This window comes from Clarias gariepinus, chromosome 22 (genome assembly GCF_024256425.1).
Source record: "Clarias gariepinus isolate MV-2021 ecotype Netherlands chromosome 22, CGAR_prim_01v2, whole genome shotgun sequence".
Taxonomy (NCBI): Eukaryota; Metazoa; Chordata; class Actinopteri; order Siluriformes; family Clariidae; genus Clarias; species Clarias gariepinus.
The window spans coordinates 16877969-16905486 of NC_071121.1; the positions used below are offsets into that span (position 1 = coordinate 16877969).

Here is a 27518-nt window from a genome sequence, read left to right on the forward strand (position 1 = left end):
TTACTCTGGTTATTGTTTAATAAAAATTTTTGATGTATGACAAATATGCAAAAAACAGGAAGGGAGCAAATACTTTTCATGCCACTTAGTACTAATGTACTAAGTGTAAATATTTATACATGTTGAACAAATGAATATTCTCACCATGGCAGCATGCTGGTGTAGTGGGTATCACTGTGGCCTCCCACTTCCGGTTTGCATATCCTCCCCAGCCATGTCAATTCCCTTTTCACCCACCAGGGATCAGCATTGGGTAAGCTATGTGTACTCTCTCTACCTCCATTTTGAGGCCTACAAATATTTTACAAGTACTTTTAATAATACCTGGTGAAGACTGAGTTAAACCTAATTATCCCACACCCTTTCACATTTCTAAAGCTTGATGGTACCATATAAAGATTGTAAATACTTCAGCTGGAGTTGTATGTAGTGTTTTTTGTTACCAGACCACTTAGAGGTTGTGATCTCAGTGAACATTTTCCTCTTCCTTGTTAGCGGTGATGTGTTCTTACAGACAAGCCCATTAACAAAACTAACTAAAATAATAATCATATAACTGTCTACAATCCATCATTAATTCTGATGAATACCTAACCAGTATAAATGTAATTCAACTAAATTATACGAATCGTGATGCATGGCTAATTCGCACAATGTTATGTGTATAAAGTATATTACAGGGACATTGGAAGTGTGTGCAGTAGTCGCATTTGGTAAACTACATTGCATGCCCCCTATTTCACTACAGAAATGTCATAAAAGCCTTTGGGTGTGTTTATTCTGGGGTATTTCCCAAACATTTATAGCTCAACACGTCTCTCGCTAAATGAACAAGCCTTTTCTTCAATGCTTCTGGTGCAGTACATTACATTCCATGTCTCTTGATTTTACGATCAGTTTCAGTTCATGGCTCGTCTTTTTAGTTTGTATTTTTTTGAAAACAAATGAGGCCTAGTCATATCTTTCCCTGTGGTCTTACTTCTGTGGAGTGCTTCTGGCAGTGCTGAACAAAGATGATTACTCAGGAAGCCATTTGACCAATCAGCTGTGGCTTTACATGCTGTCAGTGGGAGGGTAGCCAGTCACGGCGCGCCTCTGATCACACACAGGCCTCCAGCGCTGAGTGTTCAGAGGCGAGCCCTCCCTTGTCTAAAGGCTGAGATTGTCCTCCATGTTTCATAAGTATTAACATTACAGTTTTCAGCCATGCAGCCACAGAGGTAAGCTTTCTGTTTTATTCTCCTCTATGCTGTCCTTTCACTGCTTCCATTGACTGTTAACACTGTTCATTTTCACTTATTTTCAGTCTACAGTAAAGGCCTGGCAAGGCCTCTCACACTGAAAACAGGGCAAAAGGGGGAGGGCATGAAAGGGGAGGAGGAGGAGAAGGAGGTGGCCTAAGGAGGAAAAACAGGCTTTTCTCTCTTCATGTCCTGAGCTTTGGCCTGGGTATGTCACATGACTGCGGTGAAAACTCAGGCAGCCATTACTCATTCCTGAAACGGCAAACAAATGGCAGTCAAATGTTGCACTGCCATGAAGCTAGGGCTGGAGTGGGAGCAAGGCCCTGTTTTCCCCTATTAAACACCCCCTTGTAGTAACAGGGAGAGAATGGGATTGTAGGATGGGGGAGGGATGACTGGATGGTGGAAGTCTTTTGTAATCTGACTGCCTGGCCCTTTGTCTGCATGTCTGCTGCTGAGGCTGGCACAGAAGATGGTGGCACATTTAATAGAAATCGTTATTGGTGCTCATCTTCCCGAAATCTAACAAACGTGGCGATACAAATCTATTTCCATTCAAATCAACAGTGCTTCTTAATAATGTGAATTTAAGATGCGGCCATTATGTGCATGAAATTCTCATATATTCTCTCATAACAGTCTAGTTGATAATGATTTCTTGATTATTACTGTACTGAAAAAAAAATTCATATAAGATTAAATATTTCTTTCTCCCAGAGCGCATGAACGCCGTGTCCCACATCTGGCACAGCCATGTGGGTGGGTCAGCGATGATGAAACATTCTCATTTTACCAACTGAAGAGACTGACACAGACTCAAAGGTCTATATGGATTATGTAGATTTTACGCGTGGCATTTTATATGGAGGTCGACCTCAGTACTTTACCGTAACAGCATATAGTTGTAGGCTTTGCACTGGATGTATGAAGGTGTGACAGAATCACACTGGCCCTAAAAATATACATTTGACCTAGACAGTAAGATGTTTTCTTTTCGAAGCTGGATGGCGGGTTTTTAATACCCTTTTTTTTTTAGGAAAGGTAAGCCTTAGATATATGAGAAAATGCGTCTGATATGAGCGAATGAACAAAACATAGGCTGTAGAATGGCACCTACCCCACCAACCAATCAGCCAGTCTTATGCCTTGGCCAGTTGGAGAGGGAGACACAACCTGAGGGGATGATAGAAAGGCATGTGGTGGAAAATTTCACAACCATCATTGATTCCAACCAAAAGGTCATCAAATGAAGAATTTGTGTGTGTTGTTCGTTAAGGAAAGGTATGACTGTGCATTTTTCTGGTCATTTCTTTGCTGTTACTCTGGTTAGTTCAAAGACACTTTGTTTTAGTATTTTTGTATAAATTCATCAAAAATCGAAAGTGTTTTGTTTAAGTATGAAGCATAGTTTGAGATTTGTCTACTGTGCCGCCTGGGACAGCAGATGTTGCGTGCCTTGCTTCTCACAAGGAAACTGATTTCTGGTGGTTTTGTCTACAAAGGAAACAAGCCGTTGGGGTTGCAACATTTTTCAGCGTTAAAAGGAAATGGTTCAAAATATAAAAATAATGTGGCAGTTTTGTTCCCTGATTAGCTTTTATCTACAGCTCTCATTTGTTTCCATTAGACATTCGGTTTGTCTTAAAATTACTCAAAATCTGTTTTGTCGAAAGGTTTAAGTTTATATAACCACCAAAAGATCTACTAAAAAAAGAGCTTTTCAGCCGTTTAATGTTGGTTGTTTGGCAGAGCACTTGATTGTTGCCCATAATGACAGCTTTTCATGCTGCCTGTTTACTGTAAAGCTCTCGTGGCGTGGACGTGCAGGATCAGGCCTTGAGGGAAGGGGGAGGGGAGGTTCAGCACAGCGCTGGGGGAGGGGAAGCAGCAGCCTTTCTCATTTCCTGTGTGCAGACAGAGCGAGAAACGGAGAAAGAGAGAGGGAAAAAAAAAGACCTTGGCTCACTCATTCTCTGACCAGTTATCTCCACATTCACAGCTGCCTTTCTCCCCATTTCTTCTCTGCGAGGGGCTCGCAGAACGGATGGCCTATATTGACATGAGAGTAGGCGTTTGGCTCCATAGAACATTCTAGAAGATCTTGGCCTTTTTTTGTGTGTTTTCCATTTGTGGAGGTCACTGAATGAAGGCCATGTGGTGTTTCGGTTCTCGGCTATGAACATTAACAAGCCTGTGGATCAGTTCCAGGACTGGGTTTCCTATTTGAACATTATCTTCATCTAGGTCCTTCTGTTGGCCATCTTGGTGGCACACCTTGTGGACTTTTTGACCACGTCACACTCTTCTCAAGAAAGGAGTGAAAACCTTGTTGGGGAAAAAGGTTGGGGCTGCAAAACCGGTGCCATTGCAAACATGTGAAATATTGCTGGCACTCCTACCAGGCTCAGTATAGGCTAGCCTTCAGGATTTGCCAAGACATGCATTTTTACACTCAGACATTTCAGTATCACATTTTTTGATAAACACCCAACCCAATCCACCAACAAAATCCCACTTTGTTCTTAGTACTGTTATCTGACAGAACACGTTGCACAAGAGCTGGACAGTTGAGGCCTGCTAGTGATCAGGTGAGTTTTACTCCTTGGCATGGGTAATGTATTATGCCTGATTTGCCTTGTCAACTCAGTTGACCTTTTCCATTACTCTGTTGTCCACTGAAATGTAGTTGCATGAATTATGACTGAGATGCCTAAATACACTTCAGATCCTCTTGCTGGTGTATTACACACGGTGTTCAAACAAAGGGTACATACTTGCATTCCCTCAAGAATTCATGACACACTTTCTCATAATTGAGTCAGCATGTATTTTTAAACTGCTGGGTTCTCTGGTTAAGACTGAAATGGACACTTTCCATTGGACACCTGAATCAATCAGTAAATAAAGTTTATGGGAGAAATTGTTTTTTTTTTCTTTCAGTCATTCTAGTTGGTGTGATGATAGTGTGATAGTGCTGGAAATCCTTCATTCTCTAACACAGATCTTAAGCATTATAACTGCCTTGTGATTCAGTTCCTCTTTCTGTTGTTCTTTAACCACGTCATCCCAAAAAACATTCTTTTCTTTACCTTCTGCCACCTTTTCTTTCTGTGGTTGAGCTGGTGTTTGTTAATTTGACCTCTGTGGATTTTCTTGTGGTGCCTGAACAAGGCCAACTAAGCAGGACAGGATCTGCCACAATGCTCCAACACCACCACATCACCTTATCCTCCTCTTTTCAGTCAAACAATAAAAAGTGCTTTCGGGGTGGTAACTAAGCCCTATTTTAATACTGATACAACAGGTTTGTGTAAATAAACCAAACAGTACTTGTAGGTAACGTGAACTAGTAGGGACTGGTAAAAGTGACGGACAGGAGCTGATAGTAGTCTGCATGATCCTATCTGAATTTGGGAGGATGTCTTCAATACTGATCAAAATCTTTTTTTGTAAGCGATTAAGGTGTTTATAAGAAAGGTGCAGCACTACCCGTTGGCTAGGAGACGTATTAACCCTTGTGGCTGGCCTTGCTCAAAGGTATAGCCTGCATGAATACTACTGGCCTGAAAAAGAGAAGTCCAGGTCAGCAGAGAATAGCGTGTAACGTCAGCTTGCAAAAAAGACAAAACCGGAAAAAAAACAGCTCACATATATATATACAGATGTTCGTTTCTTTGAGTTCTTTTTTTCGAGTTTTAGTATGAGATAGTCAGGCAATGTTGCATTGAACAACAACAGTAAAACTCTTGGGATTTGATTGCATCACCTTAGGTTTCTATCTCAGAAGCAAACCATATGAGACTCCCACATTTACATTGCTTTTTTCTCCCTTGTGTATCAATCCTTTCTTACATTAGCTTGGCTGAGGAGGAGATGAAGACAGTGTCTGATGTGGTTGAAGGGATGGAGGTATCATTACCACCAAAAGGTAAGACTTTTATATGTCATTGCTTTAGCTGAGCTGAGTGATGTCAGATTGTAGTTTCTTTTAGTTAGTACATACCACTGGGTAAAATTAATGGGGTTTTTTTCTGGAAGAGGGAGGTGTGTCACATAGTTTAGTGGCAAACCTGCTCTTACAGAGACAGATTAATCCTAATTAGGACTAAAAACATGCATGATTTGCTCTGGTGAAGACAGGGTCAGTTTCAGTACAAGGCCATACTAAGAGGCCCAAAAGGGTGCTCTCTCTGTCTCTCTCACGCACACACGCGCGCACACACACACACACACATACCTTTCTTTTGCTCTGCCTTATCAATCGTCCCCATCTTTAAAATATTTCTGTTTTCTTTTTTTTTCTTTTTTTTACAGTTCCTGATGTAGGATCAGCAGAAGCAACACTGATTAGTCCAAAACAGAAAGCATCCAGTCCGCTTCACTCCTCTAATGGCCATTCACCATCTGACACATCTCCCAGTGGTGTCAAGAAGAAAAAGAAACCGGGCTTAGTCAGCAGCAATAAAGATCAAGTAGGACCCTATCTTAAGTCTTTATTACTGTTATTCAAAAATGATTTCATGTGAAAAGCTTAATGCATTTTAATGCTGAGTAACAGCAAGATAGTTTGTTTGAATTTGTCTATGCATCTTGAGAAGCTGCTCTTGCACCCAGAGTGTGTAAGCAAATCTCTTTTATGTACTTTTACAATTTTTATTTATTTTTTTAATTTATTTTTAGTAACCCATGTGAAATAGTAGTGTTGTGCTACTGTAATTTTATTACAGCTTGGGAAAACTCTTCTCTTAATGCTATGGCCAGTTCAGAGGATTTGGAATGGAATTTTACCCTGAGTTATTTTATCTTTTTGGTTTGCACCGTTTAGATCAAGGGTCATCAGTTTGTGCATAGAATTGCTTGGGGTCCAACACAGTTTAGTAATTTCAATAATATTGCATTTAACTCCCAGTTAATTAGTAGCCATAGGAAGTGAATAGGAAGCTGTCACACCAAATTGTGCTGGACTGCAGCCGTCCATGACTGGACATGATGACCTTTGCTCTATTTTGCTTAAGCCTACGTAGGTATAGATATTCAGTTTGCATTTGCAGTAGTTCCTAACTATTACTATCATTCCTGAGGCTTTAAAAGATCATGTGTCTTGCATTGCTTGAATTATTGCCTTGGTATTCTGGTTATAGCCTTAATAATCCCTATGCATGATACCAGATGCAGAACTGCAGAATTACACTCTTAGAAAATAACCTTTCAGTGAGAAGTTAAATAGTTAAATAATCATAACTTCTTAAAAAGTTCCTACTAGGAAATGCTTTTCGACAAAAAAATACTTTACACAGAGGAATACACTTCAAGAGGTACACTATACTTCTTTTTTTAATCTAATTGAAGGAATTTCTATGTAGCACTCTGAGGATCTGTATACATCATATGACTAACTAATGTCATTAATTTTAATGGTACTAAAATAATAAATTATATATCACATTTCTTTAAAAAAACACGCTTTCGAAATATTAAAGAGATTTCTAATACTTCTAATACAATCATTATAATATCAAAATAATTCTGGGTTTTTTTTGTTTTTTGAGTTTGCCTCATCTTTTGTTGTCTGGCCCTGTTAGTGCTTGGCAATCAGTATCTATGCTTGGTATCTGTGGCTTTGTGAATCAGTAATCAACCCTCCTCCTGGAGAGGTAGATTTGTGTTCTGAGTCTGTTCTGTACCCAATACTCTTACATTATCCTTCTTACATCTCTCCAGCATGAGGGTTACTTCCCCTTGCTTTTGCCCACTATGTTAAGTGAGGGCCTGTGGTTGTGCTGTGTTGACCTATGCGAAGCCTTGCTACTTCTCTTGCCTGCCCTAGTGTGTTTTTGACCGCTGCTTCTGTCTCTCTTGCCTGCATTTCAGTGTGAGCTAAGACATGGTCCCTTTTACTATGTCAAGCAGCCTGCACTCACCGCAGATCCTGTTGATGTTGTGCCACAGGATGGGAGGAATGACTTCTACTGCTGGATGTGCCATCGTGAGGGCCAAGTGCTCTGCTGTGAGCTCTGTCCACGTGTGTACCATGCCAAGTGCCTCAAACTGGCTGCCGAGCCTGAAGGCGACTGGTTCTGTCCAGAGTGTGAGGTAACTACTAGTGTAAGGTGTAGATCATGGAAGAAGGTCTGTAATGGACTAAAAAAGCACTAAAAGACCATTACACCAGATAGAGTTGATAGCCTTTTTGGTTTTCCTTAGGCTTTTGAATCTAATTTCATATTCCAACCTGGGAGATTACATTATCATTAATACTGCCACCCGGTGAATTAAATAGCAGTGACTATCAGTTATTAACCAGCAAATCCAAGGCCCACAAAAAAGTCCGGGCAGCACAAACCACAAATAGACAATGATGGCCACCACAGAAAATTTATCAGACTACCCAGTGCACCACAGCCTGCTGTGTATGGGAATTGGCATGAAAGGGGTTCAAGGTTGTTGATCTGACCTCAAAATTCCCCAGATCTCAGATCAAGATCGAGTATCCATGGGATGTGCTGGACAAACGACACTGATCCATGGAGACCCCACTCCACAACCTACAGCACCCAAAGGATGTGCCACTAACGTCCTGGTGCCATCCACCCCCAGAGTTCCCATGGAGCCATGCCCCGATGGGCCAGAGCCGCCCCAGTGGCACAGGGGGAACTCAAAATCTAGGTGGTTTGAATCTTAATGGTTTTGACAGGTTTTAAAGTTAATGGTGCAGGTTAACCAAACACTATGCTGAGAGACAATGGTTTATCCCCTGCTTTCTGAGTGGATAGAAAGAAAGCTGAAATCTTAGTTACCTTGTTGCTTTATTACTATGGTAGCTATAGTAATAACTCTTGTTTGTTTCAGAAAATAACAGTAGCAGAATGCATTGAGACACAAAGCAAAGCTATGACTATGCTGAATCTGGAACAGCTGTCCTACCTGTTGAAGTTTGCCCTGCAGAAAATGAAGCAGCCGGGGGTAATAATTCTTCGTCTCACTTAATTTAAATAAGGATGTAGCTTTTACCATAGCAAGCTTTTGAATAATATAGCGTTTGTGTTTGTGTTACATGGGATGGAATTTATCTATGTCTCAGGCCTTAATAAAACCTATTGCCAATTGTCAGTATTCAATGTGATTGTTATTTAAACCTGTGCATGGAATCATTTGGGTCTGGGATAAGTCGAACTTCCTAGATCATACATATTTAATAATCATCCCCAACCTTCTCAATGTATAGACAGAGCCTTTTCAGAAACCCGTCTCTCTGGAGCAGCATCCTGACTACGCAGAGTACATCTTCAACCCAATGGACCTGTGCACCTTAGAAAAGGTTACTTAGTCCTTTTGATTGTATGAACGCAACAGGTAAAAAAAAATAAAAAATTCAAAGACTTAACAGTGACTGAACGCTTTGTCCACAGAATATCAAAAAGAAGATTTATGGTTGCACTGAGGCATTTTTGGCGGATGTGAAATGGATCCTACACAACTGTATTATTTATAACGGAGGTTAGTTTTTTTTTTCTTTTAATGTTTGATTTAAAACACTATGCGGTTTATATTTGACTGTGTGTCTGTCTTGTGCAGGGAATCATAAACTTACTGCAACAGCAAAGGTTATCGTCAAGATCTGTGAACATGAAGTAAGTTTTATACTGTACATAAGGACTGGTATAGTGAATATAGATTGTTTTGAGTGTATTATTAAAAGCATGTACAATGAAATACACTGTCTGGTTTTATCTCAAGATGAATGAAATTGAAGTTTGTCCAGAGTGTTACTTGTCAGCTTGCCAAAAGAGAGACAACTGGTTCTGTGAACCATGTGTGAGTAGATCAAACTTTTTTTTTTTTTTTTGGCACCAATTTGACACTCGTGAGCTTTAAATAATGGGAAGTGTATGGTTGTTTTTGTTGTATACAGTCTCAGCCCCATCCTCTGGTGTGGGCTAAGCTAAAAGGTTTTCCCTTCTGGCCTGCTAAAGCTCTGAGGGAAAAAGATGGCCAGGTCGATGCACGTTTCTTTGGCCAACATGACCGGTAAGCTTGCAGTATTTACCTCCATGCTAATACACATCTAATTTCAACTGGTTTGACAAGACTGAACTTCATTTGCATGTCCATTTTCATGCCAAACTCAGCAGTGACGGTGGTTCTTGAGTGTACATGTCTCTGAAAAGACAATTCGGGTACAGAAAGGAGTTTGCCAATGGGATCAGGTTTATATATTGCAACCATATTGAGCATTTTTTTTATTTTTTGTTGTTGTTTTTTGTTTTTTTAGAGCCTGGGTGCCCATTAACAACTGCTACCTCATGTCAAAAGAGATTCCTTTTTCGGTGAAGAAGACTAAGAGCATCTTCAACAGTGCGATGCAAGAGATGGAGGTTTATGTGGAAAACGTACGCAAGAAACACGGCGTGTTTAATTACGCTCCATTTAGGACGGCATATACGCCCAACAATATGTTCCAGATGCTGCTGGACCCAAGTAACCCCAGGAAAGGTACAGTTGTGCCAGAGAAACAGGACAAAATTAAGTTCAACTTTGACATGACTGCATCTCCCAGGACATCCCTGGCTAAGAATGTCGGGCACAGGATGAGTGACATGCCCAGGTCTCCAATGAGCACCAATTCCTCAGTACACACAGGATCAGACCTTGAGCAGGATCCATCAGAGAAAGGAACAAGAGTCCCGTCTAACCACTACAGTACTGGAGAAGACTCTATGGATTGCACAGGTACACAAGCCTATAGTCTTCTTACATGTTGTTGCTTAGTAGATTGATTATAATTATTTCTGTACTCCATGCTGTTTGTATGAAATGTTAACAGACACTTTTGTTTGTTTTTTTGCTACAGCATCTCCAGCATGCCTGAAGACCACTGGTAGCCCCAAACCCATCCTACCAATACCTCTTAAACATGAGAAACCACAGAATACAGCCAGCATCCTCAACCTTAATCTTGGTGAGCTTTACAAAAATGGCTTTCTAGTTCCAGTCTTTGTCTCGGTGGTATGTTTGTAGCATTGTGTATTGTAAAAAGCCCTACAAAAATAAAATAGAATTGAACTAAAAATGTCATAAGATCGTCAATAACCTCTACAATGTACTTAAGCTATGTCCTCCAGCCATTTGAGGCTTGTTATTACAAAGTGGGGATGAGTATTGGCTGTGCTTTCAGACCGCATTAAGGCAGAAATGGACCTGAAGGAGCTGAGTGAGACGGTGCAGCAGCAGCAAGGCCCATCTGTACTCCTTACCTCCCCAAAGAAGCCCACTAGAAGTCTGGATAAGACCATAGAGAGCTGCAAGGCTCAACTAGGTATAACAGCCATACCGTGTCATATATAGATCACATACATACATTCATTCTTAGTGGTACATAAACTGTCACCTTATACCACTGTCTTTAGGCATTGATGAGATCTCTGAGGTGTTCCAAGGTGTGGGTCACAGTGATTCTGATGATTCTGACAAGTCTGACACCAGTGACAGCGAGTATATGAGTGAAGAGGAACGGGATCTGAAAAACGAGACAAAGAGGGAAGACCATGAGGACACTGTGTTTAAAAACAAAAAAAGACCCAGACCTATATCTGCACACCCACCCAACAGTAAAAATGCCAGTGAGATGTTGTCCCCCGAACCTCCTCTAAAAAAGAAGGATAGTGGTGTTCCGGAGAAGGAAGCCCAGGAAAAGCCCAGGGCAAGCCAACAGACACAGTCACACAGAGAGAGACATTCAGCTGGGCGTGAGGGAAAGGCTGGGGATGCAGATTCCGACTCCGAAAGAGAGCTAGTGATCGACCTTGGCGATGAACATGGAGGAAAAGAGAGGAAGCGACCAAAGCGAGAGATCTCCAACTCTTCGACCAAAGACAATGTAATCGTCAAAACTGAAGGTGCAATCTCTCTCTCTCTTTTTTTTTTGTAAGGGTGAGTGAGTGTCAGAGAGAGAGAGATCATTAAAATCTCATTAATCCGAATAATTGTAGCCTCATCATCAGTATTTGGAATTTTTCCTATTTGGTCACAACATGACACGTTCAACAACCCCACACAATTATCATATTTCATAATCAACACAAAGACCATGCTGAAGACAATTGCCTCCTAATATCACTGAAACAAGTTTGAAAGCATTATGAAATTTTTTTGTGTGCTTAAGCATATACTGAGTATGTACATCTTTCAATGATGACACTTCACATTTTTGAAATTCACTTAAAGATTTGCTCTACTCATTGCAATAACATTAAAGGGGACATACTAATTTGTATCTCTATAACTCTACTCAGGAAAAACTCAGGCCTTTGCGAGCCCATCAGTCTCTCCATCCACAATACCTTCTGCTTCATCTTCTAACCCCAGCACAAAAGATTCAACCCAGACAGTCTCAAAGCCAGCAAACAACACCTCCGCCCCACCACCCACATCTGCCAGCACCACATCTGTACCAGCAACTTCATCTGCAGCAAATTCCTCTGCTTCTACTGTGGTGAAGAAACAGCGCCCTCTGTTGCCCAAGGAGACAGCTCAGTCTGGTCAGGCATCTGTGGTTTGGAACCAGACTGGGAATAAGATCCAGACATCCTCACCAAAGTGGCAAATGCAGAAGGTTCAGAAGCAGCCACATGGCTCACAGTCACAAAGTCCATCATCTTCCAGCAATGCTTCCAGCACGCGCTACCAGACTAGACAGTCTGCTAAAGGTAACTGAAACTTCCTCTGATTACCTGAGACAAAAAGCTCTACAAGAGCTCTAATGTATGCTGGAAATAAGGTCTGGTATGTAAGGTGTAAGAAGTAAAAAATTCCAAGAAATAAAAAAACATATTCATAAAGAATTTTAACATTATTGCAGCTTTTAACTGGCTGATACAGGACAAACTCTCAAATCTCAATTTTTTGTAATTTAGAAAAAAAAATCGCTTACTCGCACATCGTCTTCAGGGTGGCGGGGGGTCTGGAGCCTATCCCAGGAGTCTTGGGGCACAAGGCGGGGTACACCCTGGACGGGGTGCCAATCCATCGTAGGGCACACACACACTAATTCACACACTACAGCCAATTTGGAAACGGCAATTAGCCAAATCTGCATGTCGGAGGAAACCAGTGAAACCCACCAACATGCAAACTTCATGCACACAGGGGCCAAGGCGGGAATCAAACCCAGACCCTGAAGGTATAAGGTGACAGTACTAACCACTAATCCAGCGTGCTGCCGTTAACCAATTCACATCAATTATTTTTAAGCAATTAAGTCGACTGGCAATTTAATAAAGTAAATTCATTCACTTAATTTACTTTTTGAATTACTCCTAATCTTCTACAAAAGTGACTGAACAGTAAAAGGTTTTAGTCTTAAATACATTTAAGATTTATACACACCAAGCCAGATCCATACTGCTAAGGAGCTTAAGTGCTTAAGTATCCCTTAACTGGCTGATTTGGAGTAAATCTGGAGTTAAAAAAAACTTGTTTTTGTGTGTCTGAGTTTTCAATATTTAGCATTGTAAGCATTTTTATCGGTGGATCATAAATCTCTGAAAATTGAGCTGCTGTTTGTGTGCGCTATATTTAATGTGCATGAATTTTAGAATAGTGTGTTCATAATAAATTTCCTCCAGTCTGCTTTTTCCTGTTTAGCAGCTGCTACCAGCATTAATGTCAGAACCAATGGCATGTCAAGACTGAAAAAGTGAATGTGGCATTGATTTCATGCTACTTGGAAACCAATATTGAAAGGATGTTGATGTATGAAATCAGCATCAATGTTCGTTGGTATTTACTGCTCAGATTACCAACAGCCAACCACTGATGATACTCCATTTTAAAGTCTGCTTTATTCCCTAGCGGCAGGGTCAGTTGAGCCCTTCCTTTGATTCTAAATGAAGAAGGCCCCAAAATGTAAAAAATTTACTTTAATTAGACAGATCATCACAGTTGTGGTTAGCACTGTCGCCTTGCACCTTCAAGTTCTGGGTTCGATTCCCGTCTCGGGTCTGTGTGCATGGAGTTTGCATGTTCTCCATGTGCTTGGTGGGTTTCCTCTGGTTTCCTCCATTAGTACAAAGACACGAAGATTGCTCTAATTGGCCTTGACACCCTGTCCATAGTGTACCCTGCCACGTGCCTTAAGTCTCCTTTGACAGGCTCCAGGCCCCCCTGTATACAGGATAAAGCGGTATAGTCAATGAATAAATGAGGGATCAGTGTTGGAACAGCCAGTATGCCATATAAATGAATATATAGGGTGCATTTTTCTAAAATTAGATTTGTGTCTTTACCAGTTCATCAAAAGGACCCCTCGTCTGGATCCTCTAGTTCAGCCCTAGCTGGAGACTTTCTCATCCCCCCTGCCTCTGCTGATGTAGCAGCTGACATTGCTAAGTACACTTCTAAAGTAAGTATGCATAAACTCAAAAGCTCAAATCCACAGCTCCTTGTTTAATTTTTCAGCAGTTGCTGGCATAGATGTTAAAAGTAATGTTTTTTTCTTTGTAGATAGTGGATGCTATTAAAGGACCAATGACCGAGATATACAACGACCTTTCCAAAAGCACTACAGGAAACACTATTGCTGAGGTTTGCATCGATGCATCTGCCTTTATGCCATTGTGATTTTCACTTATTTGCATTGCAGTTCAAAGCTGAATACAGCTTTGTTTTTCAGGCAGTCAAATAATGGTCACTGTTTTTCACTAACCCTGTGATACAGATTCGAAGGTTAAGGATCGAAATTGAGAAGCTCCAGTGGCTGCATCAACAAGAGCTATCAGAGATGAAACACAATCTGGGTATTCTGGCCTTGCAAACATGTTTACCAGAACATACTTGTAAATTCACTATACAATGGCTGTCCTTGACGATGACTATTGCTGTACGCCTGTGTCTAGAGTTGACCATGGCAGAGATGAGGCAGAGTTTGGAGCAAGAGAGGGAGAGGCTTGTGTCGGAGGTGAAGAAGCAAATGGAGGTGGAGAAACAGCAGGCTGTGGATGAAACGAAGAAGAAGCAGTGGTGTGCCAACTGTAAGAAGGAGGCTATTTTCTACTGCTGTTGGAACACCAGCTACTGTGATTATCCTTGCCAACAAGCGCATTGGCCTGAACACATGAAATCCTGCACGCAGTCAGGTATAAAATGCACCAGATTTTGCTGATATTTTTGAATAGTTCAGGACATTATTACACAATTATTATATATAAAAAAAAAAATACATCTTTCAAGAAAAACTTTTATTGTTTTAAATAATAACCATAACAAAACGGTTTTCTTTATTTTTTTATTAATTCCTAAATATTCCCCAAAACAATTAGTAGAGCAAGTTTTATATATTATTTATATAGCCAAAAGTTTGTGGACCCATAACCATCAACACCTTCTTTGCGAGACCTAAGGTGCCCAAATCATCATAACAGTGACCTTGTGAAAAGATCAAGCTCAACAAGTTTGGCGACATTGTTTTGCGAAAGTTGGAGTGGAAGAACTCGACTGTCCTGAGGAGTTACCCTGACCTCAAATTCACTTGATACAACTGTTAAGAACTGGATCTCCAGACCTCCTAACTGAGCATGAGTAAAGCATTTGGGCTAAATAAGCACAATTCACACAGGCAACCTGGTCACTTATCTGCATCCTTTTGGCAATATAATGTGTAAAATATAAAAAAAAAAAAAGGGACAAATCACATAAATTGAAACAAATTTAAATGCAAACATGGCATGATGGTGTGGTAGGTTTCACTGCTCCATGGGCCATAGTTTAACCCTGACCTTGTTTTACTGTTTGTGTGGGTTTCACTTGTCCTATCTGTGTTCACATGAGTTTCTCCAGATTCCCCAGTTTCTTGCACCCTAGTAAAACTTGCTGATGCACAGAATTGTGCTCTAAATTGATCTTTGGGATAAATGCACGGAACCGGACAATGGACTGGTGTCCTATCCAGGGCTAGGCAATGGATCCACTATGGCTATTACCAAAATAAAGTAGTTACTGAAGATAAATGAATGACTATAAATGCAAGGACATTACTGTATTGTAAAGCCTCTAGTACAATAACAACGTCCTTATACCACATTGACTGCAAGACCCCTCTTTTTACAATTGTGAGTTCTCTCTATGTATCCATTAAAATTTCCCATTCACATTTTATTTGTCACACTATACATACACCATACACAGTATGATATGCAGTGAAAGACTTATATGACTGTCTGTGACTTAAAACAGAAAGATGGGATAAAACATTGGGATAAATGTACAAATCTACAATTTACAAAGTAACAATGAAAATACAATTAAAATAGCTAAATATAAAATGTTAATTATACAGGATGTGTATAATCAACACTTGAACATCTTTCCCAGAGGCAAACATCCTAATAAAACATGTCATTTATTTTCTAGCCACGGCATCTCAGCAAGAGCCAGAGGAGGAGGCCTCTGCAGGTTTAGTACCAAAAACATCAGGACAATCACCCAAAACCCAACATTCACCATCAGCCAGCAAAACTTCTCCAGCACACAAAACTCCCTCCCCCACAGCCGACAACACTAAAGCGCCACAGTCTCTGTTTCCTAACTAGAAACTCATCATTTCTCTATGGACGCTAACCAGGATGCTTTTGGACTGGGGTCTGCAAGCTTTGTTTTTCTCCTCTTTTTCTTTTTTTCAAAACTCAAAGCAAAGACACAATCTTACACTCCTTAACCTGCCCAGTTCACTACACCTGAGGATGTAAGAAAGTGGTTCCTTTTTTTATATAATATATATATCCATTGCTAAGTCATTTAATGTTTTTTTAGTCTATATAATGTTGCATTGTACAAAGGCTAAAACTTTCATATAAGATATGCTTATTATGTAATACTGTTTTTTTTACACAGAAGTGTGTTTTATACAGTGCAGATTGACGTAAATTTGTCTGCTCAGTAATTTTTATGTACCCGCTGCACTTACTAGTGTCTCCAGAGAGATGGTTACATTATTCTAATTTATTTTATATTTTTTTGGATGGTGGATCTTTTAAAGCATGGTGAGATTTATTAATTCACATCATGTTAAAGTTTGAGTTTCACTACATCACCAATCAAAGACATTCTATGTTAGCCATCTTACTGAGATCATTCAGTCTGCAGATATTGCTTGATTTAAAGCTGACGAAAGCAGAGTGATGGAGGCTGTAACTGTATTTGACTTCAGGTTTTTACTTGTTTACATACTGTAAATAATTAAAGAATTAAAAGGAGACAAATATCTGTAAGAAAAAATAATACCAGCTCTCATCAAAATTAAAATCATGAACAGTCATTGTATAGTCTTTTATTACGGTCAAAGGCACAGTTCACATACATGCCAAATAAAGGCAAATTAAGTTATTTTAATTAAACATCAAGGTACAGTGTTTATTTCCTATGCAGTCAGAAATATTAAAAGAGAATATAGAAACCAGGCCTGAGCAAGGCATGTCTTTGTTTCATGTTGCTTCCTTTTAAATGGAGTGTCAGCAGCATCTAGTGGTGAAACTCTTTGGAATGTAGACATGCATAAACATAGCTCCTTTGTCTAATACAGTCAGACAAGGCGAATAAATAAATCATATGCCACATAATTTGCCCCAGCAAAGCAATCAAATTACTTACATGACCTGTGCAGTACAATCAATGATTCAAAGTTGTTGTGGTCACTTTATTAGGTACACGTATATTGTTTAGTCATTTGAGTGATGACAAATGTCCACTTTATGGGAACATGATTGCTTGTGTCTACATGTTGCTATATGCATCATGTCTACCCAGTTCCTCACTGGAAGGGAACCAGCATTGGACCACAGCTAATATATAATGTATACTATATATATATATATATATATATATATATATATCAATTGTGCTTTTTCAGGGTAGTCTTACTTGCTGTTATAATAAGCTTCACCATTTTTAGAAGACTTTTCACTAGACTTTGGAGACTGTATGGATTTCTGCTCGTTTAGCCACAAAAGTCTTAGTAAGGTCAGGCATTGATGTTGGATGAAAAGACCTGGGATACACTCTCCCATGCATGTTCAGTTTGGTTGAGGTGATGATGTTCCAACAGGTCTGTGACCCCAAAAACTCATTAAAGCTGGATGTGAAATGGATAGCGCATTTAAAAACCAACCCTATCAAAATATGTGGACTGAGCCTCAAAGTCAGATCTGTGCCAGGAAACCATCAAATTTATTTAAACGCTACCAATTCTAACAACGGACCAAAATTCTACAACCCCCCAACACACACACACACACACACACACAAATGGCCTAATTGCCATAAATTGGTATAAATAATAATTTATTCAGTTATTAGTTACCCAGATTATTCAGTTTAGTCAGTTATCTACTCTTTGGATAAGGTCATCTGCCAATTGCTGTAAATGTACATAGTGCTAATATAATTTACAGTGTCTATTTAAGACTTGAGCATGAATCATTTTTAGAGAGTGCAGATCATGTTTGGTGGTTTTCCTCTGGGTACTAGGGTTTCCTCCCACAGTCCAAAGACATGCAGGTTCGGCTAATTGGCATTCCCAGTTTGGCAGTAGTGTGTGAATAAGCGTGTATGTATGTGTGCCCTGCGCTGGATGTACGCAGGACAAAGCGGCTTATATGAGATCTTTAAAGAGATCCACAGAGCTCTTTTGATTCCGCGGGGCTCGTTAATAAGGTCTTTTAATTTGGCACGCGCGCTTTTCTCCACGCGGCCGTCTTTCCACATAACTTCCGGTTCACACTGTTACGCCATGACGTCAGCATCTGTCTGAACAAACCGACGCAGATTTACAGAAAAGGGAGCGCCGGCAAAGAGGAGGTAATAAATACAGTACTAAGCTTTTAAAATGATCTCGTTTTAATTAGAAGCGCGTTTTAAATTATTATATCAGCTATTTTATATATATTTGTAGAAAGGTTTGTGTTCTGCCCTGTGGGAGTGTGTGACTGAACGTGTAGACGGGTCCGTGTAGGAAGTTGCCGTTGCTAGCTGCTCGCGCTGGAATGAAACAAAGCGGTTATATCAAATCGGAATAATCAGCGCGTGCGTGTTGTATTATCTAATTATACGCGTCGCTTTTATTAGCAAACCTTGTACTAGGTGCCCGATTTCGTTTCGTTATATTAGTGAGCTTGTTTAACTGTACGATACTTGATAAATGGTGAAGCAGGAATATGAGGATTGCTAGTCGGGAGAGCTAACCGGTAGCTCCGTTATTCACACACGATTAGCTAACGCAGTTTAGCCAGGCTGTTCGGTTAGCTTCTGTATGTTAGCCGTTTGTGCTAACGTTACTTCCCTTTTTCGGGGTGGGTAGATGTGTCGGCTTTTGGTCGACAAAACGCTGTTAAATGTAACACGATACAATAGTCGTTAATTTAGCGAATCATTTGAACAGTAAGTAGACTGTTTTGCCGATGGTCGTGATTATGTTCTCAGTCATGCCAGTATTTGTAGCGTCATGTCGTAAACCACGTAGGTGTGATTTGCTGCTGGGAAACAGGAAACGTTAGCGTTCACACACGAAGAGGAACACAAATAACGCACAATAAAATGCGCATCAGAGACATGTAAGCGATTATATTGCTAACACGGTCGATGCAGTAAACGGTTAACTGTGAGCAGAGCTCTGTGGCCCAGAGCAGGATTCAGCAGCGTGGCCTCTCGCTTCCTCAGCACACAGTCACTGTGATACAGGGTTTAATCCAAAGAGACTCGGAGCACATGATTGTACCCATGACATTTGTGTCTTAGGGCTTTCTGTATGAGTCGATCTGTGGAAAAAGGCAATATGGACGTTTTTGTAGATGTACCTTTCAAATTTTTGTTTTAACTGCATGGCAAATTGTGCAAAAAATAAATCAAATGTTGATTTATCATGTACTTGTAAATGATCCGGGCAGGACATATCACTGTACAGCTCATACAGTCATACGCCTTTTATTCCTTCTGAAAAATCTAAAAATAAATGCATGCCGACTAGGGCTGCTTCAAATGTCTATTTTGGTAATAGATTAATCTATCGATTATTGACATGATTGATTGCGATACAAATGGCAAAATTACTCTAACTCTTATTTAGCGATCACCTTTTACCTTTGGTTTGAGGTTGTTTTGTGTATGTAGTAATTAACAAGCAAGCTAATTAAAATGCATCATTAATTTAAAAAAAATGCTTTGAATGAACTTTTCTGAAGACTCTAAATCCCATCCAAGGGAACACAATGTAGTTGCAATAAATTATAACTAATTATGTGTGTGTGGCTGAGAGCTGAAGTTCAAATGTGTGTGAATTTCACTTAAAAAGGTTAATTGACGAGAACCGGAAATAAAAACTCGACTCACAGCAACACAGTGTAGCTAATTTTTTGTTCTCTTTCGAGTTCTTTTCCTCTTACCTGACTTCACAAAGCAATGTAATGCTTTGCCACGGACACGCCCCCACTAGCACAAAGTCTTTTCCTCTGATTCTAGTTACTGTATTGATTGAGTTAAAAGTGAAATGTTTCCACACTTGGGAGATTTTTGGTCTTGAAAGTGTTTTCCTTGGTGCTGTTACTTCACAGATCCTTCACAGTTTGTGTGAAAATCAAGCATGATGATGTCATCACATAATTGAAAAATACATTTGTTGGCCGACTAATTTGTTTCTGTTTTAGTCGACCACATCGATTAATCATTTCACCCTAATGCTGAAACTAATTTCCAAACCCCAAGTCTCTGTGCAAACGTACAACTATTTCTGGCTGTCCAATGAGGGAGAAAGAGAGCGCTGTCTAAATAATGAGTGTTTTGACATCTCTCCAGTGGACACACTCTCTTAATGCTGTCACTCCTGCACGCAGGAAAAATTTCATGGCCTGTGACCAACCTGAGGTAGCTGAAAGTCTATGGCCTAGGATACAGAACATACAAAGCTGCAGCTAACCTATTAGCAGCTTCTGACCTCTTATTTGTTCAATTTGCTAAACTACTGTTCAGATTTAACAGGAGCTGTGGCATATCTGAGACACTGTTGGGTGTTCTGGAAATCAGCTAAGTCTGTTAACATGCATGTTCAATGACTTCCTGTTTGTAAAAGGAAATAAATTAAGATACAGAATCAAACCGCATCTCTCATGCTTCAAGAGCCCAGCAGTGGCAGAGTTGCAGTGCTGAAACCTGCATACATGTAAGCAGTAGCCCAGAGCTGTAACACCTGAGCCACCGCTTAGACATGTTTTATACACTCGCGCCAAAGAAGACACGAGTCTATAACAAGCTTATAATAATTAAATGAATGAGTCAATAGTCTGAATCATGGATTATGCTACCTTTAAACTTTGAGCCGCACCTCTCAGAAAGTGATTCAGCTTCTCCTGTTTTTTTCCAGCAACATTATTATGCTTGCAGCTTAACACCAGTCATTGGTGTCACAGGTACTGATTAGATATTATGTTGTGTAGGTTTGTTTAATGGCAATGTCTATGCCTCTATGTAATTATAGGACATGGCTGTAAACGTATACTCCACTTCAGTGACAAGCGACAACCTGAGTCGCCATGATATGCTTGCATGGATCAACGAGTCTTTACAGATGAATTTCACAAAGATCGAGCTGCTGTGTTCAGGTGAGGCAGCTTGTGATGTGTGTTAAGGCAATACCTGAGGACATTTATAATATGCGTCATTAAAAGAATTTATTGCTTACTCATGTTATACAATGTATGGAAAACACATTAAACTTATTGTAATTAATGCTTTACTACTTTATAATCATTGTTATAAGCATAGCATACTATCTTGCATAAGAAGCAATTTTTTTTTAAATAGCTTGATTATTTTTGCTTTACAGGTGCTGCATATTGTCAGTTTATGGACATGCTCTTTCCTGGCTGTGTGCCTTTGAAGAAAGTCAAATTTTCAGCAAAATTAGAGCATGAATACATTCACAATTTTAAGATCTTGCAAGCTGGATTCAAGAGAATGGGTGTTGACAAAGTGAGTAGCCTTCAGACTCTTAAATAATTTTAATGGTTTTGTGCGTGCGCGCGCACACACACACAAAATTGTAAAAATGCTGTGTTGCATATATTATTAATTATGTCACTAAATATCTTTTTCTCTCAGCAGTTGTTTATAGTGCCTGGTCCATGGCGTTTATTTTGTTAATTTAATTGGTAGTAATCTACCAGTTTGTACTTGTACTTGTTTACTATACATTGATCAGCCATAACATTAGCACCATCATCGGATGAACTGAACAACATTATATACCAGTAATCTGGTGAGAGAACGAGGTACAGTGGAACCTTGGATTGCAAGCATGATTCGTTTCATTAAGAAATAATGAAAACTCAAATTACTCGTTTCACAACCACAAAAAAATAGGTACAAAATAGAAACTAAAAATAAAAGTGCACTGTGTATGTGTTTGTGTGTAAAACTAACGTAAGACGAGAGGAGAAATGATCCCCCCACCCCAAATTTGAGAGGAGAAAGGGCTACTATGTGGGAGACACACACAGTGGAAACACTGTTTTATCGAAAAACTTATTTTGGAACATCTCTAACATTTAAGTGCGCACACACTAACGGAATCAATGCTGTAAACTAAAAATAAAACAAATTAACCTGCTTTTACCTTTGAAAATAATCGCGACAGAGTGATTCTGCTAGTGTGTGGATGAAGGCGAGAGGAGGAGGGAGGAGGCACACACACTTAAATGACGCTCGCGCCCGCACAGACTAACGGAATCTGTGCTTTTTGACAGAGAGAAACAGGATTCTTTAACAAAGAAACTTTATAAAAAACACAAAGATGCTTTAATGCGCACACATTTTCACAGTGTTAAAGTAAACAATATGTGCGCACATGGATGTTAAATATACAAGTGGGGCATGCGCACTGAGACCGAGCATGAAAGATGATTACCCACAATTTCACAGCTCAAACGAGAGAAAACCCATTAGCTCAGTTATCACGTGATGCTCGGCTTCAAAACAAAAATCGCATATGTGTCACATGATACTTGATGATTCTTGGCACTCGTAAATCAAGATTTGCTCGTTTCACAAGGCAAAATTTATTTTTCTTGTGGAACATTCGAGTAAGTAATACTATATGCTACATGATATTTTTACAGTTGTAAAATCAATGCTGGCTGCATAAATTTGAGTAGAGTTTTAATTGAGGTGAATTAAATTGAATTAGAACACTAGCGCACCACAGCCTACCACGCATAAAGCCCAGCAGACAAAGTGCCCAAATTCCCCAGATCCTAATTTAGTCTAGCAGTACAGAATGCCCCGGATAAACCCAACCCATAAAGGGGTCAACCTGACAACCCATAGCACCCAAATGATTTGCCATAGGTGCCTCAGCTGCCTTGGGAAGCTACACTTAATGGTTTGTGTTTTAATGTTATGGCTGATCAGTGTAAATGCCTGCTATAGCTCTACTATTCTGATTATATATAAAATACAATGTGTATATATGGCAGTTAGAGATGCTGGGCAGTCAGGTTTCAGGATTAACCTAGCTGATTAACCTCGTCTTTGTGAAGGACGTTAGTGTGAATCATTTTATTGCAAGATCAGATAAGTGTGGACAAGAGAAGAGATTGTGAATATATCGGTAGAAGGATGTTGAGGTTGGAACTGCCAGGCAGGAGGTCTAGAGGAAGACCAAAGAGGAGATTTATGGATGCAGTGAGAGAGGACATGAAGTTAGTTGGTGTGAGGGTGGCGATCCCTGAAAGGGAACAGCCGAAAGGCAAAGAAGAAGATAAGTGTGGACAAGCTTACCTGTTACAGAAATAAAAGTGTATTTTGTCACTTTCCGACCACCCCACCACCACCAAATCGGCCTATACTCTTTCATTGAACTAGTTTAGTCTGTACATTTGTAATTTCTTTCATGGTCAATTCACTATTTTATCACCTTTTTGTCTTAGATCATCCCTGTTGACAAGTTGATAAAAGGCAAGTTTCAGGACAACTTTGAGTTTGTGCAGTGGTTTAAGAAGTTTTTTGATGCTAATTATGATGGGAAAGAGTATGACCCAGTGGAGGCACGCCAAGGGCAGGACACAATGGCTGTGCCCAACCCACCCATGCCTGTTCTGAACAAGCCCAAGAAGATCATAAATGCAGGTTGGTTGCTTTGGTTGAACTTTAACATGCTTTGACTTGTAACTTGTCAAGTTTTTTAGATTCTTATACTATCAGTGCTTGTAACAATCAATTGGTCTATAATTTTTTACAAGTATTTTCATAAAGTTTTGCAGAGCTCAATAAAAGGCTCTTATCACATTGTAATATTTTTTCCTGACTGTTTGACACAAATATAATAGCGCAGGTAGTGTTGGTAGATTTTAAGCCTTTTAAAGTTTTTATCTTTGTTCATATTTTTGCAAAAAAAATGTTTGCATTTGCTATAGTATAGCTACTATAACTGTTTAAAATATAAATCGTCTAATTTCAGTATTTTTGCTACAATTAATCTACCCACATAACCTAATCATTTTTTTTAAATGTCTTGTTCCTACAATGTACTCCCTGCTGTACCACAGTCAAATTAAGAGGCAAATATTGGGAATTTATATAATTGTTGGTTTGTTTATTTCAGCCCCACAAAGGGCGGCCGTTGCCAAAGTAGCACCCAAGATGACTCCCACTTCTGCACGGAGGCCAGGCACTGGTGGCGACGATGAACGGGCAGAACTTGTACAAGAGGTGGTTTTGAGTACCTGTGCTAGAATAAAACCAACAATACATTTTATTTAGAAATTATTTTACCCAAAGTACTTGTACCCTATAACAATAATGAAGGGTTGACAACTCTTAATTAATTGTTGGCAACCAAAGAAGTTCCCAGAACTTACTGAAAGGGTACTGTTGTCCAATTTACTAAAAACACATGTTCTATTGCACAAAATGTCAATCTATCACACTTGTTTTAGTGCCTGGTAAAATCTTGTGTGTGTGGTCTCGCTACAGCAACTTCTGCATACTTTGACAAGGTTTTCACACCACATATCATCATTGAGCAGTATGTTAAATATCGACCACGGCACTCGGTCGAAATCCATTGACTTGAAATTTGCATTTGGCAGTATTTGTCATTATTCCTTGTGGCCAATTCTCTAAATTTACAGTGGATCACAAACATTCTCTAAGAATGTTTTTTCCAACTTGTGTGCATAAAAAATGTCAGCTAGTATCATCAGGATGATAAAAGTTTGTTATCCAGTACACCATTAGGTTTCTTCCCCCAGGAGTTAAAGGCGCCAGAGGTCGACTGCAAAACACCTAATGACAAATGTCTTGTCAATGCATTTTAGGAGGGAAGCAAGACTTGCAAGAGACCGGCAGCAGTAGAGAGAACTCACTGTTCGATGTTCTCAACAGAAAATGACTTACTGTTTAAACAAACCAACTAAATATCTATTTATAAACAATAGTTATAATAATCCACAGAACCCAAAACAAATGACAAATCATATAAGAATACTGACATTAGAGCAAGAAAAATGACAGTTAAAAGCATGAGGGACATTTTATTCATATGCGTTCTTACTCATTACATGTGTGCATTCCTTAATAAAGAACAAAGCTTTCAATTAACATTCAAATTAACATTGTTTATTGAAAGCTTTAAATTCCATGTCTCCTTTTTCTCAGGTGAATATTCTGAAGTCCACGATCCAGGACATGGAGAAGGAGCGAGACTTTTACTTTGGCAAATTGAGGAATATTGAGCTGATCTGTCAGGAGAAGGAGAGTGAGGGAGACCCCACCCTGCAGAGGATTGTGGATATTCTCTATGCCACAGATGTGAGTACAGAGCAGTATGTGATGAGACTAATACAGTCACAGCTGTGACTCTGGGTGTACATGGAGCTACATTGTAAATGCAAATGGGACAATGATTTTAAAGCAACATTTTTTTTGTTTGTTTTTTTGCAAAATGGTCGAAAAAAAGCATTAAAAGGCATTTTAAAGCTTCACAACTATTAAGGTTTATGCTTATTGTTTAACTCTTGATTATTCTATTTTATTTATGTATGCATTTGCCTTCCCTTCTCCAGCAAACAAATTTTTGGGACTAACATAAAGCTTTAAAATGGTTTACATTGGAATTGTCTGATAGAACTTTTCTGTCAATTAAAATTATGCATCATAAAGTCTTTCAGCCTGCAGTCTGGAGATCTCAACCTTTTTCAGACACCGTTGCAGTGATCTGTGGCTCAGAATCGAAATATCAAACTTGGCCATGTGGTGGGAGGGACAGCGAACTCTGTCCGCTGTCAGTGTCTGTGAGCACATGTAGTATGTTTAAAGGAGCAGATAGTGGTTTCCTCAGCCCTGTGTGCAGCATTTGATAATGCAGCTGTTTGATAAGGTTGGCTGTATGTGTCTCAGAGGAAGTGTGTTTGCTCTGCCCTCCCTGACTGCTACCTGTCATGTGACACGGGTGAATCAATTGGCAAATGACCAAATTAGGGATAAAAGGCTTGGGACAGGCATGGAATTTAGATGAGTGATCCTTTCATGGTTGTCAGCAAAAATTAATACCATTTTATTTTGTAATTAGTTTTGATGTATTTAAAATATTGATGTAATTAAAATGTTTTTGTCCTAAAAGCTGAATTTATCTGAGCTGCAACTGTCTAACCTGACCTTAATTTAATATTTCAAAAAAAGAAAACTAAAACTTCTCACCCTTTTTTTTTGCCTCCTGCACTCTCTCTTTCCTTCTGTCACTCCTACAGGAGGGCTTTGTCATACCAGATGCTGAAGCAGAGGACCAGGAGGAGTTCTAATGCCTATAACTAGATCCAGTCATGTCCTTGTCTCCTCCCTCATCTCTACACATTCACTCCCTCCTGCTGTCTCGGACCATGTTACGCATTTTGGACTTAATGAACGCTGTATGCAAAGTAATTTGGGTTGAATACAGAGTTAAAGTAGCTACATTAGAAGAACCTCCTCTGATGCCTTCTTAGAGAAGAGCACAACATGGCTCTTCAGCTGATCTTGCTGGGCTCAGGAGAGTTGGAGCATTTCGTCTCTAACATTCAGTATCATGTAAAGTTCCTGCGATGTCAGGGGAAATTTATTCATTCTTTGATATTCATCCTTTCACAGTTTTTTCTTGTGCCACAGTGTGAATAGGGAGGAGGTTTCCCTCTGTCCCCTGCAAGTTTGGTGGCATGTGCTTCATAATAATAATGCTATAATCACATTTTCCAAATTTAAAGATGTACTTCCTTCACAAAATTTTAGTTTTTGTTTTTGGTTCAGATGAGAATTAGTGAACTTTTTATTTTTAAAATCCACATTTTCATCAGTTTACATTGCATTTTATCCCTATGTCATTATTTTTGTGAAAGGCTTGTAGCAGTCACCTTTTCTCCAGCTTTGATCCTGTGACTGTGCCTTATAGAGTGGAGGGAGACCAGTCTGATATCTGTGTTTGTCTTTGTGTGTGTCAGAAAACCTTTCTCACAGTCTAGGAAGTCAGTTTTGCAGCAAAGAGGGCTGATTTTGTTTATGAACGTTCCAAAATTGGTCACAAACTGCCATGATTGTAATCAGTATGTGTTTCCCTCTGGTCATTTGGGATGTTTTTCTAATGTTGATATTAACAACGTAGTTACAAAAGCATCTTATGTGGCACAACCATTTAATTTGTTTGTTGGGGGGGAAAAACCATAGGTCATTGTCCACTACGGTGGTGGATTCGGAGGCCAAATTAAGAACAAGCAAGACAAATATTCCCCATTTCTGCATTTTGAGTGCATAGATATTTTTTTTTACTTAATATTTAATGTATCATTTTACCATTTCACACATTTTAATCTCTGCCTTGGTAGAATTCACATTCTGTATTGGCAAGTGTTTAAATTAAATTAAAATTTGAACGTTTCTGTTTATTTCATTGGTGTTTTTCGCCCATTCAAGATAACTGAAACTGTTTAAGGTACAGACTATTAGTCTTCTCTCTATCCCTCAATGATTTAATACTAATTTTGCATAAAAGCAGGTTACTAGGTTTTAACCAAAGCCCAATAGAACAACTACACAGTCCAAGGTTTGTCAATCACAGTAATGGTTTTGCCTATTCAGCCTAAAGAGCATTGTTTGTGAGAATGCTGGCACACAGCCAGCATTCCAATTCATCCCAAATGTGAAGCGGGGATTGATTGAGGTCAGGTCAGTTCTGTGCTTCCAATGTTATGGCATCAGTTTGGGTGTGAT

The 27518-nt window shown here is 39.5% G+C and overlaps 2 protein-coding genes across 5 annotated transcripts; both read left to right on the forward strand.

Moving 5' to 3' along the window:
• The first annotated feature begins 1106 nt into the window (after positions 1 to 1106).
• On the forward strand, positions 1107 to 16554 carry prkcbp1l (protein kinase C binding protein 1, like). 4 transcript variants are annotated; one of them, XM_053482233.1, is made up of 20 exons: positions 1107 to 1220; positions 5102 to 5172; positions 5559 to 5716; positions 7116 to 7337; positions 8094 to 8207; positions 8470 to 8562; positions 8654 to 8741; positions 8820 to 8875; positions 8982 to 9059; positions 9157 to 9272; positions 9517 to 9974; positions 10096 to 10203; positions 10420 to 10560; positions 10652 to 11140; positions 11537 to 11950; positions 13532 to 13644; positions 13746 to 13826; positions 13960 to 14038; positions 14138 to 14377; positions 15651 to 16554. In XM_053482233.1, the coding sequence occupies exons 1-20, from the start codon at positions 1207 to 1209 to the stop codon at positions 15827 to 15829; spliced, it is 3312 nt and encodes a 1103-aa protein (XP_053338208.1). In that variant the 5' UTR covers positions 1107 to 1206; the 3' UTR covers positions 15830 to 16554. The 4 variants fall into 4 exon arrangements, with proteins under 4 accessions (XP_053338208.1, XP_053338211.1, XP_053338210.1 ...); XM_053482236.1 differs by having other exon boundaries at positions 7194 to 7337; XM_053482235.1 differs by lacking the exon at positions 1107 to 1220 and adding an exon at positions 1353 to 1449.
• Positions 16555 to 17979: 1425 nt separating this feature from the next.
• On the forward strand, positions 17980 to 27193 carry mapre1b (microtubule-associated protein, RP/EB family, member 1b). Its single transcript, XM_053482462.1, has 7 exons — positions 17980 to 18092; positions 20761 to 20884; positions 21109 to 21254; positions 23210 to 23408; positions 23884 to 23990; positions 24939 to 25091; positions 26030 to 27193. Exons 2-7 carry the CDS (start codon positions 20764 to 20766, stop codon positions 26078 to 26080), a joined length of 777 nt encoding a protein of 258 aa, XP_053338437.1. The 5' UTR covers positions 17980 to 18092; positions 20761 to 20763; the 3' UTR covers positions 26081 to 27193.
• Positions 27194 to 27518: the final 325 nt, after the last annotated feature.